Source organism: Myotis yumanensis, unplaced genomic scaffold (genome assembly GCF_028538775.1).
Source record: "Myotis yumanensis isolate MYYU_CA2020_CCGP unplaced genomic scaffold, mMyoYum1.0.hap1 SCAF_4, whole genome shotgun sequence".
In the NCBI taxonomy this organism is placed as follows: Eukaryota; Metazoa; Chordata; class Mammalia; order Chiroptera; family Vespertilionidae; genus Myotis; species Myotis yumanensis.
This window is the reverse complement of record NW_027223755.1, coordinates 1,989,823-2,012,351: the sequence shown is the minus strand read 5'-3', so window position 1 is coordinate 2,012,351 and position 22,529 is coordinate 1,989,823. Positions and strand designations below refer to the sequence as shown.

The 22,529-nt window shown below is 54.7% G+C and overlaps 2 protein-coding genes across 2 annotated transcripts in view; one reads left to right on the top strand and one right to left on the bottom strand.

The window, feature by feature from the left end:
* Positions 1–10,884, top strand: part of ITGA2 (integrin subunit alpha 2) — a 67,288-nt gene extending 56,404 nt beyond the window's left edge. The window contains exons 27-30 of the mRNA XM_070411757.1: positions 857–970; positions 3,921–4,010; positions 6,374–6,490; positions 6,903–10,884. Of these exons, the coding sequence (XP_070267858.1) occupies positions 857–970; positions 3,921–4,010; positions 6,374–6,490; positions 6,903–6,983 (402 nt within the window). The 3' untranslated portion in view covers positions 6,984–10,884. The remainder of the gene's footprint in view (positions 1–856; positions 971–3,920; positions 4,011–6,373; positions 6,491–6,902) is intronic.
* A 3,377-nt stretch (positions 10,885–14,261) lies between these two features.
* Positions 14,262–22,243, bottom strand: MOCS2 (molybdenum cofactor synthesis 2). Its single transcript, XM_070411756.1, has 6 exons — positions 22,139–22,243; positions 20,652–20,805; positions 18,207–18,334; positions 17,262–17,412; positions 16,446–16,569; positions 14,262–14,687 (listed from the first exon to the last, which is right to left on the bottom strand). The coding sequence occupies exons 2-6, from the start codon at positions 20,756–20,758 to the stop codon at positions 14,619–14,621; spliced, it is 579 nt and encodes a 192-aa protein (XP_070267857.1). The 5' UTR covers positions 20,759–20,805; positions 22,139–22,243; the 3' UTR covers positions 14,262–14,618.
* Positions 22,244–22,529: the final 286 nt, after the last annotated feature.

Below are 22,529 nucleotides of genomic sequence, written 5' to 3'. Positions count from 1 at the left end.
GATTTTATATATTTAAATGCCATTTAACAAAGAAAAATCAACCAAAGAAATGAGTTCGCGTGTCACCTATGACACGCGTGTCACCTATGACACGCGTGTCATAGGTTCGCCGTCACTGTCATAGGCCATATGCCTGTCACAGGCTTTTTAAAAAGACCATGTTTCAGAGCAGCTTTAGGTTCCCAGGAAAGCTGAGTGGAAAGTACAGACTCTCCCGTGCACCCCCGGCCCCCATATCGGCACAGCTTCCCCGACACGCCCCCCCCCCCCCCCCCCCCCCATCGGATGGTGCGCTGGTCACGGGATGGATCTGCATCTGAGACGCCAGAGTCCACAGTGTGTCCCTCGGGGACTGTAGAGTCCTCTGGTTTGGGCAAGTGCACGGCGACCTGTGTCCAGCTGCCCTGACCCAGGGCTCCCCGTTCCTCCCCCCTGTACCCCCCACCCCAACATCAGCAGCTCCTGATTCTCTTACTCAGCTTCCCTTTAATGAAGGGAAAGTCTCTGTCAGTTCTGGTTCATGAGTGCCTAAGGCGTAGGCCTCTCGTACGTGCGTTCAGCGACCTGCTCGGCCAGTAATGGTTGATAAGCACGGATTCGTTTGAGGCATTTTTGTCAGAAACGGTGACTAGACAGCGTGGGGTACCCTCCTCCCCACCTTCACTCTGGGGCCTCCCCCCAGGGGCACTGGCAGGTGGCGGGTGCGCGCCTGTCCATGTGGGGCGCAGTAAAGAGCTAGAACTCCTGCCAGTTCCCTGCAGCCCTCCCCCATCTGTGGCTGTAATGTCTGTGGCTGTAACGTGGGGCCGTTCCTCTGAAAGCCTGCACTCACCCTCCCCTCTCCCGGTGCGTGCAGAACTGCAGGACCGCCCGCTGCGGGAACGTCACCTGCTGGCTGCGAGACCCGCAGGTGCGGGCCGAGTACTTCCTGAACGTGTCCACGCGCATCTGGAACGGCACCTTCGCCGCCGTGAGTATCCGCTAGTTACGGTTCACCGCGGGCCGGGCCGTGGGTAGTCATTGCCGAGGGGCCTGCCCTGTGGCCAGAGGTGTCGCCCAGGGGCCTGTGCTCCCTCCCCTCCCAGCGCTCGCCCCAGCAGGAGGTTCTCAGCCTCCGGGCAGCTTCCGGCAGCTGAGTCCTGGGCACAGAGCCGGGTGCCCACTGCTGCCCTTGGGGCGGCCCTGCTCTGTCTCCCTCTGCCTCCTCCTGACTGTCTGGCTTCCCATGTCCTCACCGCACCCGGCTCCAATGCGCCCAGACCCAATGCACCCAGACCCAATGCGCCCGGACCCAATGCACCCAGACCCAATGCCCCTGGCTCCAATGCGCCCAGACCCAATGCGCCCAGACTCAATGCGCCCGGACCCAATGCACCCAGACCCAATGCCCCTGGCTCCAATGCGCCCAGACCCAATGCCCCTGGCTCCAATGCGCCCAGACCCAATGCCCCTGGCTCCAATGCGCCCAGACCCAATGTGCCCAGACTCAATGCGCCCGGATCCAATGCTCCCGGAGCCAATGCACCCAGACCCAATGCGCCCAGACCCAATGCGCCCGGCTCCAATGCGCCCAGACCCAATGCGCCCAGACCCAATGCGCCCGGATCCAATGCTCCCGGACCCAATGCACCCAGACCCAATGCGCCCAGACCCAATGCGCCCGGCTCCAATGCGCCCAGACCCAATGCGCCCAGACCCAATGCGCCCGGCTCCAATGCGCCCAGACCCAATGCGCCCGGCTCCAATGCGCCCGGATCCAATGCTCCCAGATCCAATGCGCCCGGACCCAATGCGCCCAGACCCAATGCGCCCGGCTCCAATGCGCCCAGACCCAATGCGCCCGGCTCCAATGCGCCCGGATCCAATGCTCCCGGACCCAATGCGCCCAGACCCAATGTGCCCAGACCCAATGCGCCCGGCTCCAATGCGCCCAGACCCAATGCGCCCGGCTCCAATGCGCCCGGATCCAATGCTCCCGGATCCAATGCGCCCGGACCCAATGCGCCCAGACCCAATGCGCCCGGCTCCAATGCGCCCAGACCCAATGCGCCCGGCTCCAATGCGCCCGGATCCAATGCTCCCGGACCCAATGCGCCCAGACCCAATGTGCCCAGACCCAATGCGCCCGGATCCAATGCTCCCGGACCCAATGCGCCCAGACCCTGTGCTCTCGGACCCAATGCGCCCAGACCCAATGAGCCCACACCCAATGCGCCCGAACCCAATGCACCCGGACCCAATGCGCGTGCTCATCCCCTCCTGGAACTCACCGCTGATCTCACACCCGCCAGCAGGCAGATCTAACACAGGGTTCCTCTGCCTGGAGCCGGTACCCACTCCACCTCGGTTCCCACCTTCTCTGGTGAGAGCACAGAGCTCACCCCACTTTCTATTTTTTTAAAATATATTTTTACTGATTTCAGAGAGGAAGGGAGAGGGAGAGAGAGATAGGAACATCACTGATGAGAGAGAATCATTGATCAGCTGCCTCTGCACGCCCCCTACTCGGGATCAAGCCCATAACCCAGGCCTGTGCCCTGACCGGGAATCAAACCATCACCTCCAGGTTCATAGGTCAACGCTCAGTCACTGAGCCACGCCAGCCAGGCTGTTCCCCCAGGAAGGAGTGTTTCAGAGACCAGGGACCAGGGTTAGTTTCGGATGCAGTACCCATGTTGAGAGAGTGAGGAAGGAGGCCATGACAGGAGGCTCCCTGCTCCCCTTCTGGCTCCCAGACACAGCCCAGCGAATGCCCTCATGGGGTCCCTTAATCCCTGTGCCCCAGGCCCCCCAAAACCGAGTCCTGGCAGCCAGCGGGTGTGGGCAGCTCTCAGATCCAGGCCCTGTGTTCTAGTTCAAAGGGAGCATCAGGCCCAGGGCTCACCTCACAGAGAACAGAACAGGCACATCCGTGATGTAGCCATGAAAATGGTTTGCTTTTATAGTAGATCCAGAAATGCATGTAAAGTTATTTCATAATAGGTTCCTAGAAACACCAGCGTAAACTACACGTGCCTTCTCTAGCCGGCCCCAAATCCGGTGCTTTTTATAGCAATGCCTACGTTGGGAAACCTGAAATGATTAGTCTTGTGACACAGCGTGAGGAAAGGTTCGGGGCGTCCGCTGTGGACACGTACGGTCGAGCTCGAGGGCACGTTAAGCAGTGTCCTTTTACCGTGTACCCCAAAAGAAGCATTCTCTTCCCTTCCCCCTCCCCCCGCTCTCCCATTCCATTTATCACGTACACAGGCAAATAAATAACAGCTATCGAGTTAGTATTTTTATTTTTCTGTTACCGTCTGCATTCAGTGTTGTTTTGTGTTGGTGTCAGGCGTACAGCACAGCGGTTAGACAATCGTTCGCTTTACACCGCGCCCACCCGGCCCCGTACATAGTTATCACAGTGCCGCCGCCTGCGTTCTCCGCGCTGTGCGTCCCATCCCGGGACTGTTCTGTAGCTACCACCCGCTTCTCAGTCCCTTCACCTTCTCACCCAACCCCTCCACCCCCTCCCCTCTGGCCCCGACAGTCTGTTCTCTGTACCCGAGTCTCTAAAAAAGGGAGGGAGTTTGCAATTTTCCCTCTGGCCGCAAACTTAAGTTTCCTGAAATCTGCACTGCGGCCTTTCCCGGAGATAAACGTCACTTGTAACCCTGGCTTTGCAGCCGTGTTTTAAAGGGGAGTCACCTGGAGAGAGGACTGATCGCTACGGCAGGGCGGCCACCCCCGTGGGCGTTCCCGGGCACCTGCCGTGTGCGGCCCGTCACGTGTCCCCGGCTTCGGGACGCTGAGTGTCTGGGGTCTTCAGATGGTCACTTGCTCCGTTGCTTTCCACGCGGAAGTTGATGAATGACCCGCCCGCCGCGTCCCGTGCCTGTCCTCCCGCTGGGATGAAACCTGTCCCTCTTCCCACCTCGCAGGCGACCTTCCAGACGGTGCAGCTCACGGCCTCGGCGGAGATCGACACCTACAACCCGCAGGTCTACGTGATCCAGGAGAACGCGGTCACGGTGAGCGGCGCCCCGGGCCTGGGTGGGCCGGCGTCCCGCCCGGAGGCTGGGAGTGGGGACGGGCAGCTCACTGGACTCCGAAAGCCCGGTGTCTCTGCGGTGAGCTCCCCGGGTGCTGGCGGAGCTGGGTCAGAGGCCCTGACCCCACGGGGGGTGCCGCCCATCCTGCTCGGCCATCTCGGGGCCAAGGCCAGAGCCCGGGCTCCTGCCTCCTCTGCTGACACCCCGCCAGCTCTCCGCGTCACCCACTCGAGCGCTTTTAAGGGCGGTGCCCAGTGTGCTGGGTAAGCAGGCGTCCCCGAGGCTGCTTCTCTTGAGTGGTTTCCTCCCGGCCAGGCACCCCCACTCTGTGAGCGCCCACTCCTCGGGCTGCACCGTCTACAAACTACAAGGCTCCGGAGGAGGAAAGGGGGTTCGCAGAGCAGCTGCTTCGGGAGAAGCCAAGGCTGCTGGCCGAGGCAGGCCCTTCCCTGGCGCAGCTCCGGGAGAAGGTGCGGCCCTCGCTGCAGCGCACCCCACGCCCGCCACCTGCAGGGGGGCCTGGGCCTCTGCCTCCCAAGGCCCTTGTTGGAAATCAGAAGGCGGTTCCAGACTCTCCCCCTTGGCGGATGGCCAACGTGCCTCAGCCACGCGGACCTGTGCCCGGCCTGCCGAGCCGTGGCCGTGACCTCTGGGCCTCTTACTGCTGAGAGGACCGCCCCCTCCTGCGAGGCCTGGGCTGGGGAAATCCAAAATAGAACCCCAGGAAGACCCTCTCAGTCTCACAGTGCTGGCACCTCAGGCTGGGGTGGGGGTGGGAGGGGGACTGGAGGTAGTTTTTAAAGTTCATTTTAGAAACATGGAGTGTTCAGCCAGTGCCTGGCCCTTTGCTGAAGTTTTCGGTGTGTGTGTGTGTGTGTGTGTTTTATTTAGAAAGCAGTATGAGATGAATGCATTAATTGAAATTTATTTTTTTATTTTTTTTAGAGTAAACTTTTTTTATAAATAGAAAGCATACAATCCAAAATAATGATAAATAGTATAATAGCATAAGCCAGTAACTTGAAATTTAAATGAACAGTTTTAGAGATCCCTTTAGGAAACTTTTCCCCTTGCTTTTCTCTGAGCAATGCCGAGAAATAACAGAGGCCAGCTACCACTTTATCGTGTCTATGAAAATAGTTTTTGATTCCAAATAAAAATTAGGTAATTTTTCTGCATAATATTTGGAATCCGGATAATGGATGGACATCCCCCTATAGGTAAGTAAGGGACCCTTGAATTTATGTGAGTCCCAGCCCATGTGACAGTCGGACCCAGTAACTTATGCTCCTGGTCCCTGTCGCTCCGTGGACCCCGGTTCAGGGGTTCGGGCCCCAAGGGAGCAAGATGCCGCCTAGCGTGGATTCACAATCGCACAGCCCTGCACTTACAGAGCCCGTGTTAGCGCTTGAAGATGCACATGGAAAGAAATGGTCACCCAGAGGGCAGACCCGAGTTCCGGCTGAACACAGCGCTGTGCCCTGAGGCTCACCGCTCAGTCGAGGAGCTAAATTGGGCCTCGTCCCCTCGGCTCTTGGAGAATGTGCTTGTGGCGGGAATGGTCGTGACCACAGTCTTACACGCAGAGGCTCCAAAGGAAGTGGACGTACTGAGTCATAGGCAGCCCTGGCCGGGTGGCTCTGTCGCCTGAAGCATCGTCCCATATACCTAAAGGTTGCGGGTTCGATTCCCAGTCAGGGCACATATTTTGGCTGCGGGTTCAATCCCAGGTTGGGGCACGTATAGAAGGCAACCGATAGATGTTTCTCTCTCTCAAAAAAAAATCAATTAAAAAAAGAAAAGAATCATTGTCAGCCTCAAGGACAATTTTATTGCTGAAAGGGACGACCGGAGCCCGAGATAGCGGTCTACGTTTTAGCAAACCGATCAGGTGACCTGGCGGGAGCGCCGTGGGGTCAGCAGCTCAGGAGCCCGCTTCCCAGTCCTGTCTCTGCTGCTTAATCGCGAGGGGTTGGGGTGCTGACCTGGCCTTGGACTCCCCTCCCCAAGCAGCTCTGAACGCTGCCGCCGGGCGAGGAGACAGTGCAGCTCACCGACAGGCCATGTCCTGGGTGACGCAGGCGGCTGGGGTCGCCAGTGGTGACATCGCGAGGCGCTGACGCGGTTGGGGGGAGGGAACTGGCTCCGGGTCCCTTGCTGGACGTGGCGGGAGTGTTTCCTCTGGAGATGGTACTGCCCGGCGTGTGATCGGGGACGTGGCCCTGAGCCAGCCGGCCCCTCCCTGGACGCCATGCCTGGGGTTAGAGAGCGTGGCTGGCCAGACCGTCCTCTTGTCGCTGCTCTGGTTGGGTCACTCCCTTGTCGTGTGTTCCCGTTGGCAGATTCCCGTCACGATCACGAAGCCCCACGAGAAGGCCGAAGTCCCCACCGGAGTGATCGTGGGGAGCGTTGTCGCCGGGATCCTCCTGCTCTTGGCGCTGGTGGCCGTTCTGTGGAAGGTAAGACACGGGTCTCATTCAGCATCGAGGCTCCCGGGGCCTCTGTCGTGAATGTCCTCGTCAGACAGCAGCCTTCCGTCCCTTCGGCCCCTCCTCCATCACAAGAGAAAGGGCAGTGCAAGGTCAGGTCCCGGAAAACCACCGAGGGATTTTACCTCCTCTGCCTTGTCCCTGGCCTGCCCTTCCCCACCCTCCCCTCGGCCGACCCTGCGTGTTCTGTCCAACCGCAAATAAACAGAGCCCAGCTCCCTGGGCCCCAACGTCCTCCTGACGGCCGATACCCAGTCAGTCCCGGTCCACGCCCCCCTCCCCGCGCCCATGGCTCCAGAGGTGGTTCCCCGTGGCAGCCGGGGGGGTCCAAGGCCCCACGCTATAAGCCATCGACGTAACGTTTCACACCGTCCCCCCCCAGCTCGGCTTCTTCAAGAGGAAATACGAGAAAATGATGAAGAATCCAGACGAGGCTGATGAGACCGTGGAACTCAACAGCTGAGCGCCAGCCGGGCCCCGCGGGACAGGCCGCCTCCCGCCAGCGCCTGCTGCAGGCGCGGCTTTGTTTTTAAACCCAGGGTTTAGCAATGTCTCAGGGGCACTAGTCTCATATTTTATTTCAAGAAAACTGCAGGTCAGTTTGGAAAAAAGAACTGGGGATGGGAGGGGTGGGAACTTAGAGGTTTATGGAAAAGACTTATTTGCTATGGACAGTGTCTACGCCGGCTGGTCCCCGGCACACACGGTGGCGGTGCCCTGTCGGAAGGGGACGTGCTTGCAGACACGGCGCGTCTTCAACAGAACACACCTTTCTTCGGTGTTTTATTGGAGGGGGATCCGGTTGTGTGAAACGATGGTTTTTAAAAGAAGAGACGCGTTTGGTGAAGACATAGGACGAGCGTGGATGTTGACGCTGGGGAAGGACAGCGGGTCGTCCCCTCCCGGCAGAAGTTGCCAGTTTTCTGTAAACTCGGAGTTTACAGCGAGGGCCCCGGCTGCTGGCCCGGTGGCCCCCCGCCCTCTCCTGCGATGAACTGATGGAGACCCGCCGAGTGGCTGGGGCACCTCCTGCCCGCAGGTCTCCATCCCGGGGGTGAGGGAGGTTAGAGGCCGAAGCACAAGACCGCGGCCGCGCTGCTGGTACGACCCGCCTGCCGGGGCCGCCGCATCGGGGGGACAGGGGCGTTCCCCCTCCCTGAGGGCCACAGCTGGCCCCCTGGCTGCCGGCAGGGACCTGGTGACTTTTTAAAGATGAGCCACATCCTGGGCACCTTCCCGCCTCCACACGGAGCCCTGTCCCGCCCTGGGAGCCCTGCTCTGGGGCCCCGGAGCCTCGTCCCCGCGTGGGTGCGGTCACCCCCGTGTGCACACACCGTCTCCCCCAGCCCCTGCTCCCCACGGGGAGGAGGCAGGAACCCCGCACCGAGTGGATTTCTAATCCTTGGAGCTCCAGGGCGTGTGGAAGGCAAAGCAGGCCATCGTCTCAGGAACCTGGGAGCGGGTACGGGGTACTGGGCGTCACCAGTAGCAGACGTCCTCCGGGCTGGTCCATCTCGTCTCGCGGACTGACCCCCGAATGACTCTCTCCTGGAGGTTGCCTCCCAGCTGGAGTCCCCGGTCCCAGCTCCCGAGACCGCCACCTGGTCGGTGGGCTGAGGCCCCGAACCCCTGTTTTCACGAGTGCCCGGTCGCTGTGCTGGAACAGACGGCCCCCCTTTTTCTTCTGCACCCTCTGCTCTCTGAGCCCACAGGACCTCGAAGGGTGGGGCTGGGCAAAAGGCAAGGGCCAGGCGCAGCGCAGCGTGGGCGATGCCTTGTGGAGCTGCAGCCTGGAGCTGCCAATCAGCCACTCGGCCCGGCGACGGCAGGGGCGGAGCTCAGCAGCGATGCTCTTGGCTCAGCTGATGGCTCAGTGGGTGAGCAGTGACCTGTGAACCAGGAGGTCACTGTTCGATACCCGGTCAGGACGCAGGCCCGGGTTGCAGGCTCGATCCCCTGTAGGGGAGCATGCAGGAGGAAGCCAATCAATGATTCTCTCTCATCATTGATGGTTCTCTCTCTTCCTCTCCCTTCCTCTCTGAAATCAATATTACATATACATATATATATATATATGTGTGTGTGTGTGTATATATATGTATATATATATATATATGTATATATAAAATAAAAGTCTGGGGCCTGGGTTTTTATAACACAAATAGTCCTTCAAGGCTCTGACTTTGAGAAGAAGTCAGGGAGGACAGAGATTTGTCCATGTGAGTCTGGCCTGGCCCCGGCCGTGGCAGCCAGGCCCGGGCACTCAGGTCAGTGGTTTACTTTGTATTTGACCAAACGAAGAAGAAAAAACAACCATAAAGTGTTGGGTTTACAGCAAAAATGGCTGGTGTTCTCCAGTGAGACGTGCTGGAGCCCCATTCCTGGGACAGCCGTTTGGACGAAACCTGTTTCATCCCAATAAAGTTTTATTGAGAAACAGCGTGGAGGAGACGGGCCACGAGGTGACAGAGATTTTGATGGACCACGTGACTCTGTACAGACGCACTAGTTCCTCGAGGTGCTGTGTAAGGATGTTTCCTAGGCCTCACCGCCTCCTTAACCGGGCACTCAGCTGCCGTCACGCACGCAGGGCGGGAGCTTGGGCAAGACCAGGGAAAGGCCTTCCCTCGAAGGGGCTGGGCTCCCAGAGACTGACCAACGTACCGCCTGGCTCCGCACCGTGTAGCAGTCAGGTGTGGCCTGGGCGCTGCTGATGCCTGGGGCCACGTGATCTCGGGGTGTCCTGTGCCCTGTGGGACGGTCCGCAGCTTCCGGGGCCTCTCGCTGCCCAGGCTGGGAGCAGGCTGCCCCTAGTGGTGATACCAGACTGTCTCCAGCCCTCATGGGGCCTCGGGGGACCAAGGCACCCTGATTGGGAACCGCTGTGCTAACCACACCTGCCTGAGCACAGCTTCCACAATCAGATCCATGGTCGGAGGCAGAGGCTGCATTTACCGATAGACGAGCACTTCTCCAGCACTTTGAAGCAAAGGTGAATATTCATCAAAGAAATGAAAAGAACCGGCCGGTGTGAGCGTCGGCCTATGAACCAGGAGGTCCTGGTTCCATTCCTGGTCAGGGCACAAGGCCGGGTTGTGGGCTGGATCCCCAGTGTGGGGCGTGCAGGAGGCAGCTGATCCATGATCCTCTCTCATCATTGATGTTTCCATCTCTCTCTCCCTCTCCTTCCTCTCTGAAATCAATAAAACATATTTTTTATAAAAGGAAAAAAAAACTTTGTTTAAGAAGAAGTTTTGTATTCCTATTCAGCCACACTTTTGTTTGGAGATGAAATATGGTGTAGGGCTTAGAAGATGCCACATGCCCTGACCGGTTTGGCTCAGTGGGTAGGGCGTCGGCCTGCAGACTGAAAGGTCCCAGGTTCAATTCCGGTCAAGGGCATGTACATTGGTGTGGGCAACACCTACAGTAGGAGGTGTGCAGGAGGCAGCTGATCCATGTTTCTCTCTCGTGGATGTTTCTAACTCTCTATCCCTCTCCCTTCCTCTCTGTAAAAAATCAATAAAATATTTTTTTTTTAAAAGAAGATGCCACGTTAGAGTGTCCATTTCATAAACGGTGCCCAGACAAGGCCGCCGAGTGCGACCGAGACACGGTGCTGTAGGCAGGGCCCCCGTAGGCAGGGCTGCACAGCCTGCAAATAGGAACACAGTGGAACAGTTTGTGAGGAAACTGCAGACTCGAACTTGGGCCTTGAGCTGTTAGCAGCAAAGCGAGGACGTGGAGCTGCAGAGAGGGTCTCTCGCTGGCGGAGTCTTTTCATAAAACAGCAACCGTCTCCCTTAGCGGGAAGAGCAAAGAAAAGGTGAACCAACGTAACGTATCACACAGGTGATTGTACTAAAAGTTACCACAGAAGTTCTTCATAGTGTAATTGTCCTAACATACAGCTTTACCTCCTGTAGGAAACTCTCATAAGACATCATCCCACAGAAAGCAAACTCCTCAGACTGAACTCCCCTCCGTCTCTCGCATTCCAGTTTGCACAGGGGAGTAACCGCCGTGCACAGGGGTAGGGCACGCCCTCCTGTAGAGAAACGCCCATTTGTATCAACGCCAGACGGACCCCTAGAGGCCAAGGTCATAAACACGGGGTAAATTTTGAAATAAAAATGTAACTACTTTGAACCTTCGAGAACAAAAAGGTAGCCATTGTGTAAATATAAAGAGATGGTTTCATCTGTACCAGATGTATTTTGGCAGATAAACTCAAAATATAAATGTATATGTTGCACAATTATATGAGAATTGTATATTTTTTAAAGGCAAATTGTCTTGGATACTTTCATATATTAATGTATAAATCTATACTAAGATGTAACATGGTTATTGGTTTTGATTAACTAGTTTTTGTCTTTCCTCTCGACCAAAACTATGAAAACGCATGTACGTGTGTGTGTGTGTGTGTGTGGGTACATAAAGCTGTAGAGTTCACCTGGTTTCGAGAAACATCCACTGGAGGAGCGAGTGATCCGCAGTATGGACTCGGGGCCGTCTCCTGTGAAAGTGTGCGAAGCAGCGAGTGTCCTGTGACTGTAACCCCTCTGTCCACACCGCGTGACCGAATAAACGGACGTCCCTTAGAAAACAGTGCTCTCTCCGGGGATTCTGGGTTTCACGCTCTGGTGTTTCACTGTCTTCCCACTCACTCCCGACTCGGCAGGAGGGCTGTCCCCCCTCTCCCGCCACTGGCTGTGAGCAGCGTCCGGGACCTTAAAATCCTGCCCAGCAGGGACTGGCCGCTCCGCTCCTCAGGCCACAGGCCCTGCGCCTGCTCCACGGTCAGAGCTCAGGCGCCACCCGAGCTGTTGGGCCCAGGGCGGCAGCTTAGCGGGGTCCGCGCACTCTGGCCGCACGGCTGAGCTGAAGCCGAGCCTGTGCCCGGAGTGAAGCAGGAGAGCCAGCAGCTGCTGCACCTGCACGTCTGTGTGGCTGTTTTCTAATCCCGGGAGCGAGCAGGAGGGCTGAGTATTTTCATTTTTAAGGATTAAACAAGCTGACATGAATGTGCTGAAATCATAAGCCAAGATGCGCCTCAGGCTCACAGACGGGCCCGTCGGACAGACGGACGGCACGTTCACTCCCGGGTGCTGCCATTCACAGCGACGCCCGTGCTCCGAGTCAGGTGTCTCACGCCTGCCCGTCCCCACCGGTTCTGGGAAACCGAGTCAGGGGGCAGCTTCCTGCTTTCTCCCTCTCTCTCTTTCTCTCTCTCTCTCACTCTCTCTCTCTCACACACACACACACACACATACACACACATACACACGTGTGTCTGGTGAGCTCGGGGCATTAACACGACTCCAGGGAGAGAACATTTGTTTCTTTTTCTTCTTTTCAAAGCTGCTGCACCGGTTTCCATCCCACCCACAGTGTGCGGGTCGCCTGACTGCCTCTGCACTTGGTGATGTCAGGTTCGTTATTTCTGCCCATCTGGTGGGTGTGTGATGACACCTTGTGTTTTAACTGATGTCTCCCTGGTCCCTGGTTCCTGGTGGGATTGAGCATTTTTTTCAGATGTTCACTGGCCATTCAGGCTCTATGGGTTTTGTTTGTTTTTATTATTTCTGACCCTCTCCTGAGGATATGTTTTTATTCAATTTTTAAAATGTATTGTTAGTTAATCCTCACCTGAGGATGTTACTACAAACAGCATTTTTAAAGACCCCCTCATTCTACCATAACCCTTTAATATTCTCAACCAGGGGTGGGCAAACTTTTTGACTCGAGGGCCACAATGGGTTCTTAAACTGGACCGGAGGGCCGAACAAAAGCATGGATGGAGTGTTTGTGTGAACTAATATAAATTCAAAGTAAACATCATTACATAAAAGGGTACGGTCTTTTTTTTTTTTTTTAGTTTTATTCATTTCAAACGGGCCGGATCCAGCCCCCGGGCCGTAGTTTGCCCACGGCTGTTCTAAACTAAGATTCCAATTAAAGATTGAAATTCAACTAATTCAAAACCAGGGACTAATTTTCATCGAAGGCCCACTCCAACCTAACTTACTTTAAAAAAAGAAAAAGGCTACTAACCAAATTGCACTTTTGGGTTCTGTGCAAAATAAAAGTAATCAAATAAAATCTCACACAAGTTGCTTTGCCTGTAGCCCAGGATCTACTGCCCCCTGCTGGAAGACCTAACGACAGCACACAAACCAATCCTGCCCAAATCCCTGCACCTTCTGTGGCCGTAGCCATACACAGGCGTTACAGTATCGACTACATTCCCTCTGTGGTACTTTACATCCCCATAACGTTTACAACTGGAAATCTGCACATCTCAATCCCTTCACTTATTTCATCCACCCCCGATCCCCTCTCCCCGCTGGTAAACACTGGTTTGTTTTCTGTATCTACGAGTCTGTATTTTAGATTCCACATGTAAGTGAAATCACCTGTAATAATAAAAGTGTAATATGCTAATTAGACCGGACATCCTTCCGGATGAAGTCGGGGCTGGCCTCTGTGCCTGTCCTGCTGGCGTTCAGAGGGAAGCCGGTGCCGGCAGCGGGGGAAGGAAGGCCTACTCTTGCACAAATTTTGTGCATCGGGGCTTTAGTGCATAAACCTACTAACAATCGGGGTACGAAGCCCAAGGAATATCTACAGGGGCCTATACCTCCACACTAATGTGCTTTCAGAATGAATGACACTGTCTTGTTCTCCTAAGGGGCTAAAGTGTAGTGGACGGAAGAAGGAAGCATGAATCCAGAGAGGGCCAGGCCGAGGCCAGGTGATCAGGGAGAGTAGGGGAGGGTGTGTCTGTCTTCTGGGTCCGTCAGCCCAGTTTCTCTGGATCGACAGTAGGGAAAAGCCTGGCTTACCGGGGATTCCTGGTGCCAGCGTGGCTCCTGCAGCCCAGCAAGGGACAGCATGCAGACCCTTCCCCTTGGATGTGAGGGTCAGGGGCAGGGTGTCTGGCACCAAGCAGGCAGGCAAGGATGGTTGGAAAAGTGAATTCCTTACATTAACAATGTCTCACTAGATGTAACAATATCACCCCAAATGCAGTCAATCTGTGTCTGCAAATCTAGTCTTCGTTCCCAACATGCATAATGCAAATTCTGTGGTGTCCATCGCCTGAAATTATGTCCATGTTTTATTGCTTTAAGGCCGATAAGGAGGCCATACACTCCTGTCCATGAAGATAGTATGCAGGTGACCATGAGGAGGCTGGGCCTTTGTTTAGGACAAAGACCTCGCAGAGAAGTTGCTCATTAAGGACCTCACCAATGGCGATGCTGCCTAAGCAGCTAAAAGGGATACGATCTGAAAGTGCGTTAATAAACACCCACATCCTTCTCCTTTTTCAGTGGCTGTGGATCAAATTTTATTTTTATTTTATTGATGTCAGAGAGGAAGGGAGAGGGAGAGAAACAGCAACGACGAGAGAGAATCATTGACGGGCTGCCTCCTGCATGCCCCCTACTGGGGATTGAGCCGAAAACCCAGGCATGTGCCCTGACTGGCCGGCTGAGGGTCAAATTTTAAATATCAACTAACAGCACAACCCAAAGGAACCTTGCTGCTAGTCAATTAGCCTGGTTTTACAGCGGCTTCATGCTGATTTGTACACGGATACAACACTAAGAACTTACAAAATCTAGTAAGTAATGGTAAGATGACAGATTCTGAAATCCTAGACATTGCCATAGTATGAAATACATGTTTTATGTCTTAGTACTGGTTTTTAAAACACAGAAAAATGCTGCTCATAAACGTTTTTAATCATGTTTATTTGGTTTACTTTTTAAATATATAAATTCTTAAAATATGACTGTCCAGTAGTGCCTTTGTGCGCCCTCCAGCCAGCACCATCATGGCACCCCGGCTGTGGGGGGGGGGGGGGGTGTTCTGAGACAGACTCTGAGTCCAGTTACAATCATTCATCATGAGTTCATTTGTCTATCGCTGACACCTTTCCTCGCGTTTAAATTGTTCTTCCGTTTCCCCCTAGAGGCGGCCCTCTCTCTAGCTCCAGTGGAAGACCTCACCCTAAACTCTCCTGAGTTCTGGAGAAGGAAAATCAGATTGTGGCCCAAGGTCAGGCGGCCACTTCACCAACGTGAGTGATTTAGTCGCTGGCTGCCCAAAAGCATTCTTTGTTTCTCTTCCAAGATGATGACGATTCTTCGTATATTTCCTAAAAGACAGAAGCATGACAGGCATTCAACACGAAGCATCTGAATACACGGACAGATCTGAGCAGCGAGGGAGGTGGACATCACACCTACTGAAACCTGCTCCTGTCTCCACATCCCGGGACATTTATATCGGCACGGGGAGCAGAGAAAGGAACGAACACATCCACTCCACATAAGGACGCCAACCCAGAGGGGAGCAGCGGACAGAGCCTTACCGGTGGGGGGGGGGACGACGGGGCAGAATGAGGGACAAACTCCCTGGGGCCCAGCACAGGGACAGCTGGGCAGGCAGAAGAGGGCGGGTCTTCAGTTCTAAGCATTTTCCTTTCCAAACACACCTGCTGCTCCCACAGCTCTAACTGCGCTGGTCCCCAGGCAGTGGGGCTCAGCCCGTGACGTGGTCACACCTGCAGAAGCTCTGCACAGGTGACAGCTGCTCTGGACGCAGGTGGCGCCTGCCTGCCCACCTGTGCCTGCGCCACAGACGACCTCGAAACACAGGCCGAGACTAGGACCAGACTAGCGTTTCCACATGTTCTGGAAGGACAGGCCACCTTCCCTTCTCACTCTCGAGCCAGCTCTTCTGCCATCAGAACAGAAACCCACACTCACTTGTCCTCTGGACACCTGGACCCTCCCCCACCGCCCACGGCCTTCTTTGGAGGCCACCCTCTCACCTGCAGTCGGGGGGCTGTCCCCTCCCCCTGCCCCAGGCTCATGACTCACGTGGGGTGCCCTCACTGTGGGGTGCCCTCCACTCCCTTCTCAGCCGCCTCCCCCGCTCTATGGACACTGTGGCCTGGTTCAGAGCAAACACCCAGACATCTGAGCTGCACTAAGCCAGGGTCCCTCCAAACTCACGCCTCTCACCCCAGTTTCCCCTTTAACAAGGGGCTTCGGTTTCCATTCGGAAAGCCTGGTGGCTCCATCCCACAGGCGGGTCAGGTCCAGCCGTCATGGACACTGAGGGGCCCCCGCCCTGGTCCCCTGGCTGCTGTCCCCCCGGCCCCCAGCGGCTCGCACTCTGCTACAGCCCCACCTGGGTGCTGGCCGCCGAGAGCACAGACTGCCGCCGCTGCTGCCGCTGATGGGGGGAGAGGCTCTATGACCAGAGACCCGTTTGCCCTCACTGCGGGGCTGGACACAGAAAGCCCGTACGTCTCGCACTGACATGGTTTCATCCACTCACCGGGCATTTTCTCCAGCCTTTTCTTTTTCTAAAAGGATGGAGCCCTGGGAGGTCTAGTGCCTTGAAGAATTTCTGTGCTGGCAACTGCCCGAGTAGCCGCACACCATTCCCGCTCTGGTCAGGAGACCCGCCTTGTTCAGGGAACCCTAACCTGAGGGCTCCGGCAGCCTGGGAATCCCAACTCCTACACTGCGGAGGCCGGCTCCGTGCCGTGCATTCTGGGGCGTATATTTTTCATGGTTAACAAACCTTGGAAAAAAGATCCTAGATAATAAAAGCATAATATGCTAATTAGACCGGGCGTCTTTCCGGACGACCTTCCGGACGAAGCCGGGGCTGCAAGGGCTGAGGCAGAGGCGGCCGCTGTGGCGGGCGGGGGTCGAGCCCCTTGCAGGAATTTCGTGCATCGGGCCTCTAGTTTTACATAAACACCCTGCTTCTCAGGTTAAGAAAACAGGAGTCAGCAAGTCGGGGGAGACGCATGCGCACAAACTCTGCATGTGCTCTCGTGCTCAAAATCCCCGAGAAAACCCCGGCCAAGGCAGAGGTGGGAGCTTCCTCCAGGTACCTTCTTCCACACGGGCACCTTGGCCTTCAGAGCGTCGATGGCGTAGCTCACGGCTCCGAGGGACGCAGCCCTGTGGGCCGAGGACACGGCGATGACAACGCTCGCTTCGGACACGGGGACCAGGCTGCAACGGAACGGAGGGCACGTTACGCCTTCTCTGAACCTACTGCTCAAGGGCTCACGGCCCCTGAAGAGAAATCCCAGAGGAGCTCCCAGAACTAACACCCCCTTCCTCCTACGTGGCCTCCAGGTCAACCAACGCCTGAGCCAAACGAACAGGCACAGTGCCCGGCGGCACCGGAGAAACGTCACCAGCTGGCGAAGCAGCGGAGAACTTAACTATCCGACAGCACACACAGCGGACAGGACCACCGGCGCTGTAACCACAGGACGGCCACCGTAAAGTAGCACCTCGCTGCGCCTGGCGATCCAGTCTCCACTGCTGGGCGCTTTGCAAAGCCTGGAACCCACTCTTCTTAGGGACACAAAAGGCAAACGAAACTAATGTCCTCCCAGGGCATGTACTTTAAAGTGTCTTTTCTTCATATAAACAGAGTCCAGGCTAGAAGACAATTCCCTGACGGCCTCTGGGACTTCCCCCCGATCGGCACAAGCCCTGCGGCCTGGGCTCGAGGGTCTTGCCCACCTGGGCCCTGGCACAGCAGCTGGCACTGCAAACGTTCCAACGGAACAAGCAGCCTTAACCTCCGCCGTCTTCCAGGAAACACGCTAACTCCTCTCCCCGGAGCCAGGACCTGACACCGCAGGGCCCGCGCCCGCACGGAGGGGAGCTGGCAGGGCATGAGGGCGTCGTACCCGAGTCTGTGGAACACCGCGATGTGCCTGACCGGCCACTTCCGCCTCACGTCGCCACAGATCCTCCGGACTTCGTTTTCCGCCATCGGTATGTATGCTTCGTACTCTAAGCTAATGACTTTTTTCCCTTCAAAGTGATTCCTTGTGGTCCCTAAGAAGAAGAAAAAAAGGCGATTGGAATAAGGTTTCTCCTTATAGTAGAAATGGCACAGTAAAAAAGGTTCTAATTTTTAAATATATTTTGATTGATTTTTTTTTTTTTTTTTTTTAGAGATGAAGGGAGAGGAAAGAGAAAAATCGATGTGAGAGCAAAACATCGCTTGGCTGCCTCCTGCACGCCCCCTACTGGGGATCGAGCCGGCAACCCGGGTGTGTGCCTTGATCTGAACTGAACTGAACTGGCGACCCTTTGGTGCACAGATGACATCCAACCAGCCGAGCCACACCGGCCAGGGCAAGGACAGGGTTATTTTGGAATAGACAAGTAGCACACAGATCTGTCTGAAGATTACGTTGCAATATTCTAAAAATGAACATCACGAGAAAAACAAAAGATAACCGTCGCAAAGGTAAGAAGATAAGACGCGCTGACTGGGCAGGCAGACGAGGACTCTCGCATGACAAAGCAGCAGAGTTCCTTTCCGGCGGCATTTGCCACTTAGAGGAACGCATCACGTTCCGGGTTATCATGAAGGTACCACCGCCACCATTTCCCCTGGATGTTTGGAAAACACAGAATTCTCTCTGCTAAGGACGTCTGTCCTGCTCTCAGTAGGCCTTTAACATGTTCGTTTGAAGATTACTCACACAACGCAAAGCTGGAAACTTCGACCCCCACCCGGTCACCGTGGCTCAGTGTCTTAACATCCCGCCCCAACACTGGACACGGGACACCCGTGCCTTTACGGCCTCGTGCCGGCAAGGGAGCTGGGGACACACACTCACCCACAAACAGGGACACTGCACCGCAGAGCGGGGACGTCACCAGCTGCGAGACTTCCTCCACGGACAGCTTCTCGGCGGTGAACCTGATGATATCTTTAGGTTTCTCTTCATTTTCACCCACATCTTCCCTAGAAACGAGGTATTAACAGACCTTAACGGTGGTGCCAGAGGCAATCACCCAGCTACAGGCTGCATGTCCAGTCATGCTTTCCTACACCAGAGGTGCTAGGAGGCATGATCTGATCTGAATGATACAAATAAGTGTGAAATTAAAAAAAACAAACACACCCACAGTGTTCTTATAAATATCCCGAATGAGTCAAGATGATATAAAAAGGAGTTTACCAGGAACAAGATCACTTAAACATAAACTATCCCTGACACCCACTTCGCCCCTTCTGGAATTGCTCCTCCGAGGGCTCTCCGTCCCGGGACGGTCCAGATCTCGACAGGTCAGCCTCACACACATCACTCTCCCCGCTTCACCAAACCAGGCCCGGAACCGCCCTTTCCTTTAGCCACAAAGGCTCCAGGGGAGAGAAATGGTGACGCACAGGGATGGGTTCATTTCACCGCAGGCACAACCCGCAAAGGCGCCGAGGAAATAAAAGGGGGAAGTGCCCGCCTATGCACAGCGCTGGAGTCCTCGCCGTGCACTGCCCAGCCATCCAGCAGCATTTGGGGCCCGCTTCCTGCGCGGGGGCTCACCCACACACTAGACACGGGCCAGGGAGCAGGGGCTGGGGCGGGCCAGGCAGGTGGAACCTTGCAGGCCGCGAGGAGTGTGGATAAAATCCTACATCCTGGGGGGTTCACCCGCATGGAAGAGGAGAGGAAGAAGACCCGGAGGAGTGAGGGAGTCGCTCAAGGTGATTCCAACCAAGGAGCCTTCCTAAGCCAGTGTTCTCACCCCGTCCCCTCCGCCCCTGAAGAGAAATGAGCAGCCATCCTAGACACTGATCCAGGACGTTCAGCCTCCCACACACGCCCCGAGCCTCCTCCACCCCCTTTTCTTGCAAGAAGATCCAGGCAAGCTGAACAGTCTCTGAACTTCAAACCATGCCAGCTTCCCACACTGGTTCTGTGAGGACCTAAAACCATGTGCTTCAAACCTGTCAAACACACTAATCACCCACCAAGCTGTTGAGTGAACTTCCGCATCTTTCCAAGGAGCAGCTCTAATCATCACACACACATGCACACGCATGCACACACACACGCACGTGCATACACACGCTCAGACACATGCATGCGCACACACACATGCTCACATACACGCACACACGACATATGTGCACACACATATGCACGCACACATGCGCGCACACACACACACCCCTAACTTCAATGGCAGCCCATTATTTCTGAATAAATTCCAAACTCCAAAAAATAGCACTTTTCTAAAATCATGGAGGTGATAAGGTGACCACAGCTTCCAAATAAAACGGAGATACATGTCTAACGGAAGCCTTCTATTATTCCTACACAGTAGGGCGAAGAGAGCGCCCATCTTTACAGCCACGGTGGGCAATCTGCTTTGCAATATTTATCCTTCCCTTTGGGGGCACTGGCCTCCGGAAGAGCGTGGGGAAAAGTGGGTGAACACGTGACCAGGCATCCGCGGCTTGTTCCTTTCTGTGATGAAACCAAGGATTTACCGCTGAGCGTGACAGTCACTGATTCTGGAGGGAAACCCCAGCAAGTTGAGACGTTCTCCTTCATTCCTAACTACCAAAGTGTCTTAGTGGCATGATTGTTCGTCTCTCCGTCATTTACTCTTCAGCTGACAATAAATTAAGCCCCATTCTGTCTGTGCGTCCAGACCACACAGAGAATCGTTCTTATACGCCCTCCCCTCAGGGACGCTGTGTTGTTTGGCCAGACGGAGCGATGGCCTGGGTCCTAGGCCCACCTGCAACAGTTAAATAATAAAGCTGCGTTTTCACATCCCTGGGGACTGGCAGGCGTCCTTTCTAGGCACAGCGATCTCTCCCTGCCGGGCATGTAACATTTCGGCACCCTCAGTGCCAGGGGAGCTGCTACCCAGCACCAGTAAGCGCATTAGCGAGAAGGCACAGAGTCCAACCATCTGACCTCGGGTCTGGGCTCTGCCACTTACTAGCTACGTGATCACAGACCAGCTTTGTACCTTCTCTGAACACCAGTTCTCCCTCCTGCAAAACAGTGTCCGACACTGTGCCTGACACACGAGAAAGTCTCAATAAACCGTGTTACGTGAAGAGGATGAACACATCCGAGGGACATGAAGTGAGGCTGCTGACAGCAGAACTGAAGCAGAGACGGCAGGGAGGTGTCACAAGTCTGTCTGCACCGACACAGGTGTGACAGAGAGCGCACGCAGACAGACTGACAAAGAGCACAGGCAAAGCGATCTGCACGCAGGTTACCCCTGTGTGACTCTTCTCCAGGGACAGGAGCACTTACCTCACATGCTCCAGGGGCCCCCCAGCACTACCCTCCACTGATGGGGGGGATGATGGCGACTTCGTCTCCTGATCGAAGCAGAAGGAGCTGATCTCCAAGCTCGACATATTCCTGACGCACAGCCAGTATCACCTGGTTCCTGACATCAGCCAACCTGAGGGAAGCAAGTAGAGTGAGAAGCGTCAGTGCTGTGCGAGGCCTCCAAGGTCTCCAGTGGAAAAGGTGACAGAAGCCCTGGCCAGTGTGGCTCAGTGGACAGAGCGTCAGCCATCAGACTGAAGGGTCACAGGTTCGATTCCCGTCGAGGGCACGTACCTCAGTTGCAGGCTGGATCCCTGACCCTGGGTGGGGCCCGTGTGGGAGACAACCAGTCGATGTGTCCCTCTCACATCAATGTTTCTCTCTGTCTCTCCCCTTCCCTTCCACTCTCTAAAAATCAACAGGAAAATACCCCCAGGTGAGGATTAAGGAAACAAAAAAAAATATGACATAAATATTACTTTGTAGCATCGCCTGCAGTTACTAACTAAAGTAACTTATATTCTGAGAGAAAGGACGCATCCATTGGAGAATAAATATACTCATTCACCACCAAGAACACAGGAAACTGCCAACAACGCGTACTGGCTGCTGTGTGTCTTGGAGAATTAAATACTAGACTGAAGCTAACATTCAGACCAGGTCAAAGAAAAGAAAGGAAAAAGGAAAATGCCCTAATTCCAGGAGCCTCCTAAGTGTACAGTCTACTGAGTGTACCTCAGAAGTCCCCCCAAGACAGGGGCCTCCCGGCAGGGGGAAGGTTAAAGGTGAGGTGGATTATCAGGGCACTTTAAGAGCAATTTAAAAGATATAAAATAAAAAATGAGTAGTTTTTTTGAACACGCATTGTGGAGTTTCTCTTACACGTTGGACATCTATATGGACTAAATGACATCGTTAATATTCCTGAACACCTTCTAAGAAGCCACTTCCACAATCTGTCCCCAAAAGAACTTGAGGCAGGAACATTAAATCGGCTATTACAAAACGCAAATTCAGCAAATCCAAACGCAAATCCAAAACCCTGGGGTTTGGTCTCTCCTTTTTCTCTTAATCTTAGAAATTTCTATTTTGACTTCTCTGAAGACGTGGCAGGACATAAAAGTTTCAAGCACACATTTTAACAGAATTTGTAACAATTTCACTTACTGCTCTGAAAATGCAGAATCTACATGTTCGATATTTTGAAATGACAAAAGCAAATATGAGCATGTCCGTTTAAGAGCACCCTGAGCTGGGTGCTCGGTAACTGTCTCTAACCCGCCTTAAGGAACTGTGCGTTTTAAACTAGGATTTACATTTCTGGTTCCAGATAAACAGAACTAATGACCCTTTCTGACATTAGGGAAAACAAAATTAATTTTTTTCACTTTGACCATTTACCCATTTACACATTTTTTAGAATGCTAAAAAGTGTTCGTCCTGCGCGTTCCACAATGTCTACCTACCCCGGATGCCGCGTTTCTATCTCATTCCACAGCTGCGAGGCTTTTATTTCTTGGGGCACAGAAATGGTCTCCGAGCGAATTCCTGTGATCTCAGCACTTTTTGCAAAATACAGCACTTCGACCTGAAAGGAGAGAAAATGCTCTAATAAGCATTCGTGGTCCTCTTCTGACAAATGAGTTACTTTTTATCAAAGACAAATTGGATGAGTTAGAGAAAATCAAATCGCCCATAGAAATGTCAGCGTGTCTGCAAGGCCACCTTTGGAACAGTCCGCACCAAGTCCGGGTGCCTTGAGCTCCACACCTGCCGGTGCCGCCGCCAACGCCCCACGCGGTGACCAGGTGGCACGTGGGAGACACGCACACAGTGGCCGCGTGTCTGAGTGCCGAG

What these genes read in the sequence shown, in the direction of transcription:
- MOCS2 (XM_070411756.1), bottom strand. Translation starts at nt 20,758, where the DNA reads ATGTCGAGCTTGGAGATCAGCTCCTTCTGCTTCGATCAGGAGACGAAG. An exon ending in TGCAGTGTCCCTGTTTGTGG is followed by an intron (nt 17,413 to 18,206) that starts GTGAGTGTGTGT and finishes TCTTCTTCTTAG; the next exon opens with GGACCACAAGGAATCACTTT. An exon ending in AGGTGCCCGTGTGGAAGAAG is followed by an intron (nt 14,688 to 16,445) that starts GTACCTGGAGGA and finishes TCTGTCTTTTAG; the next exon opens with GAAATATACGAAGAATCGTC.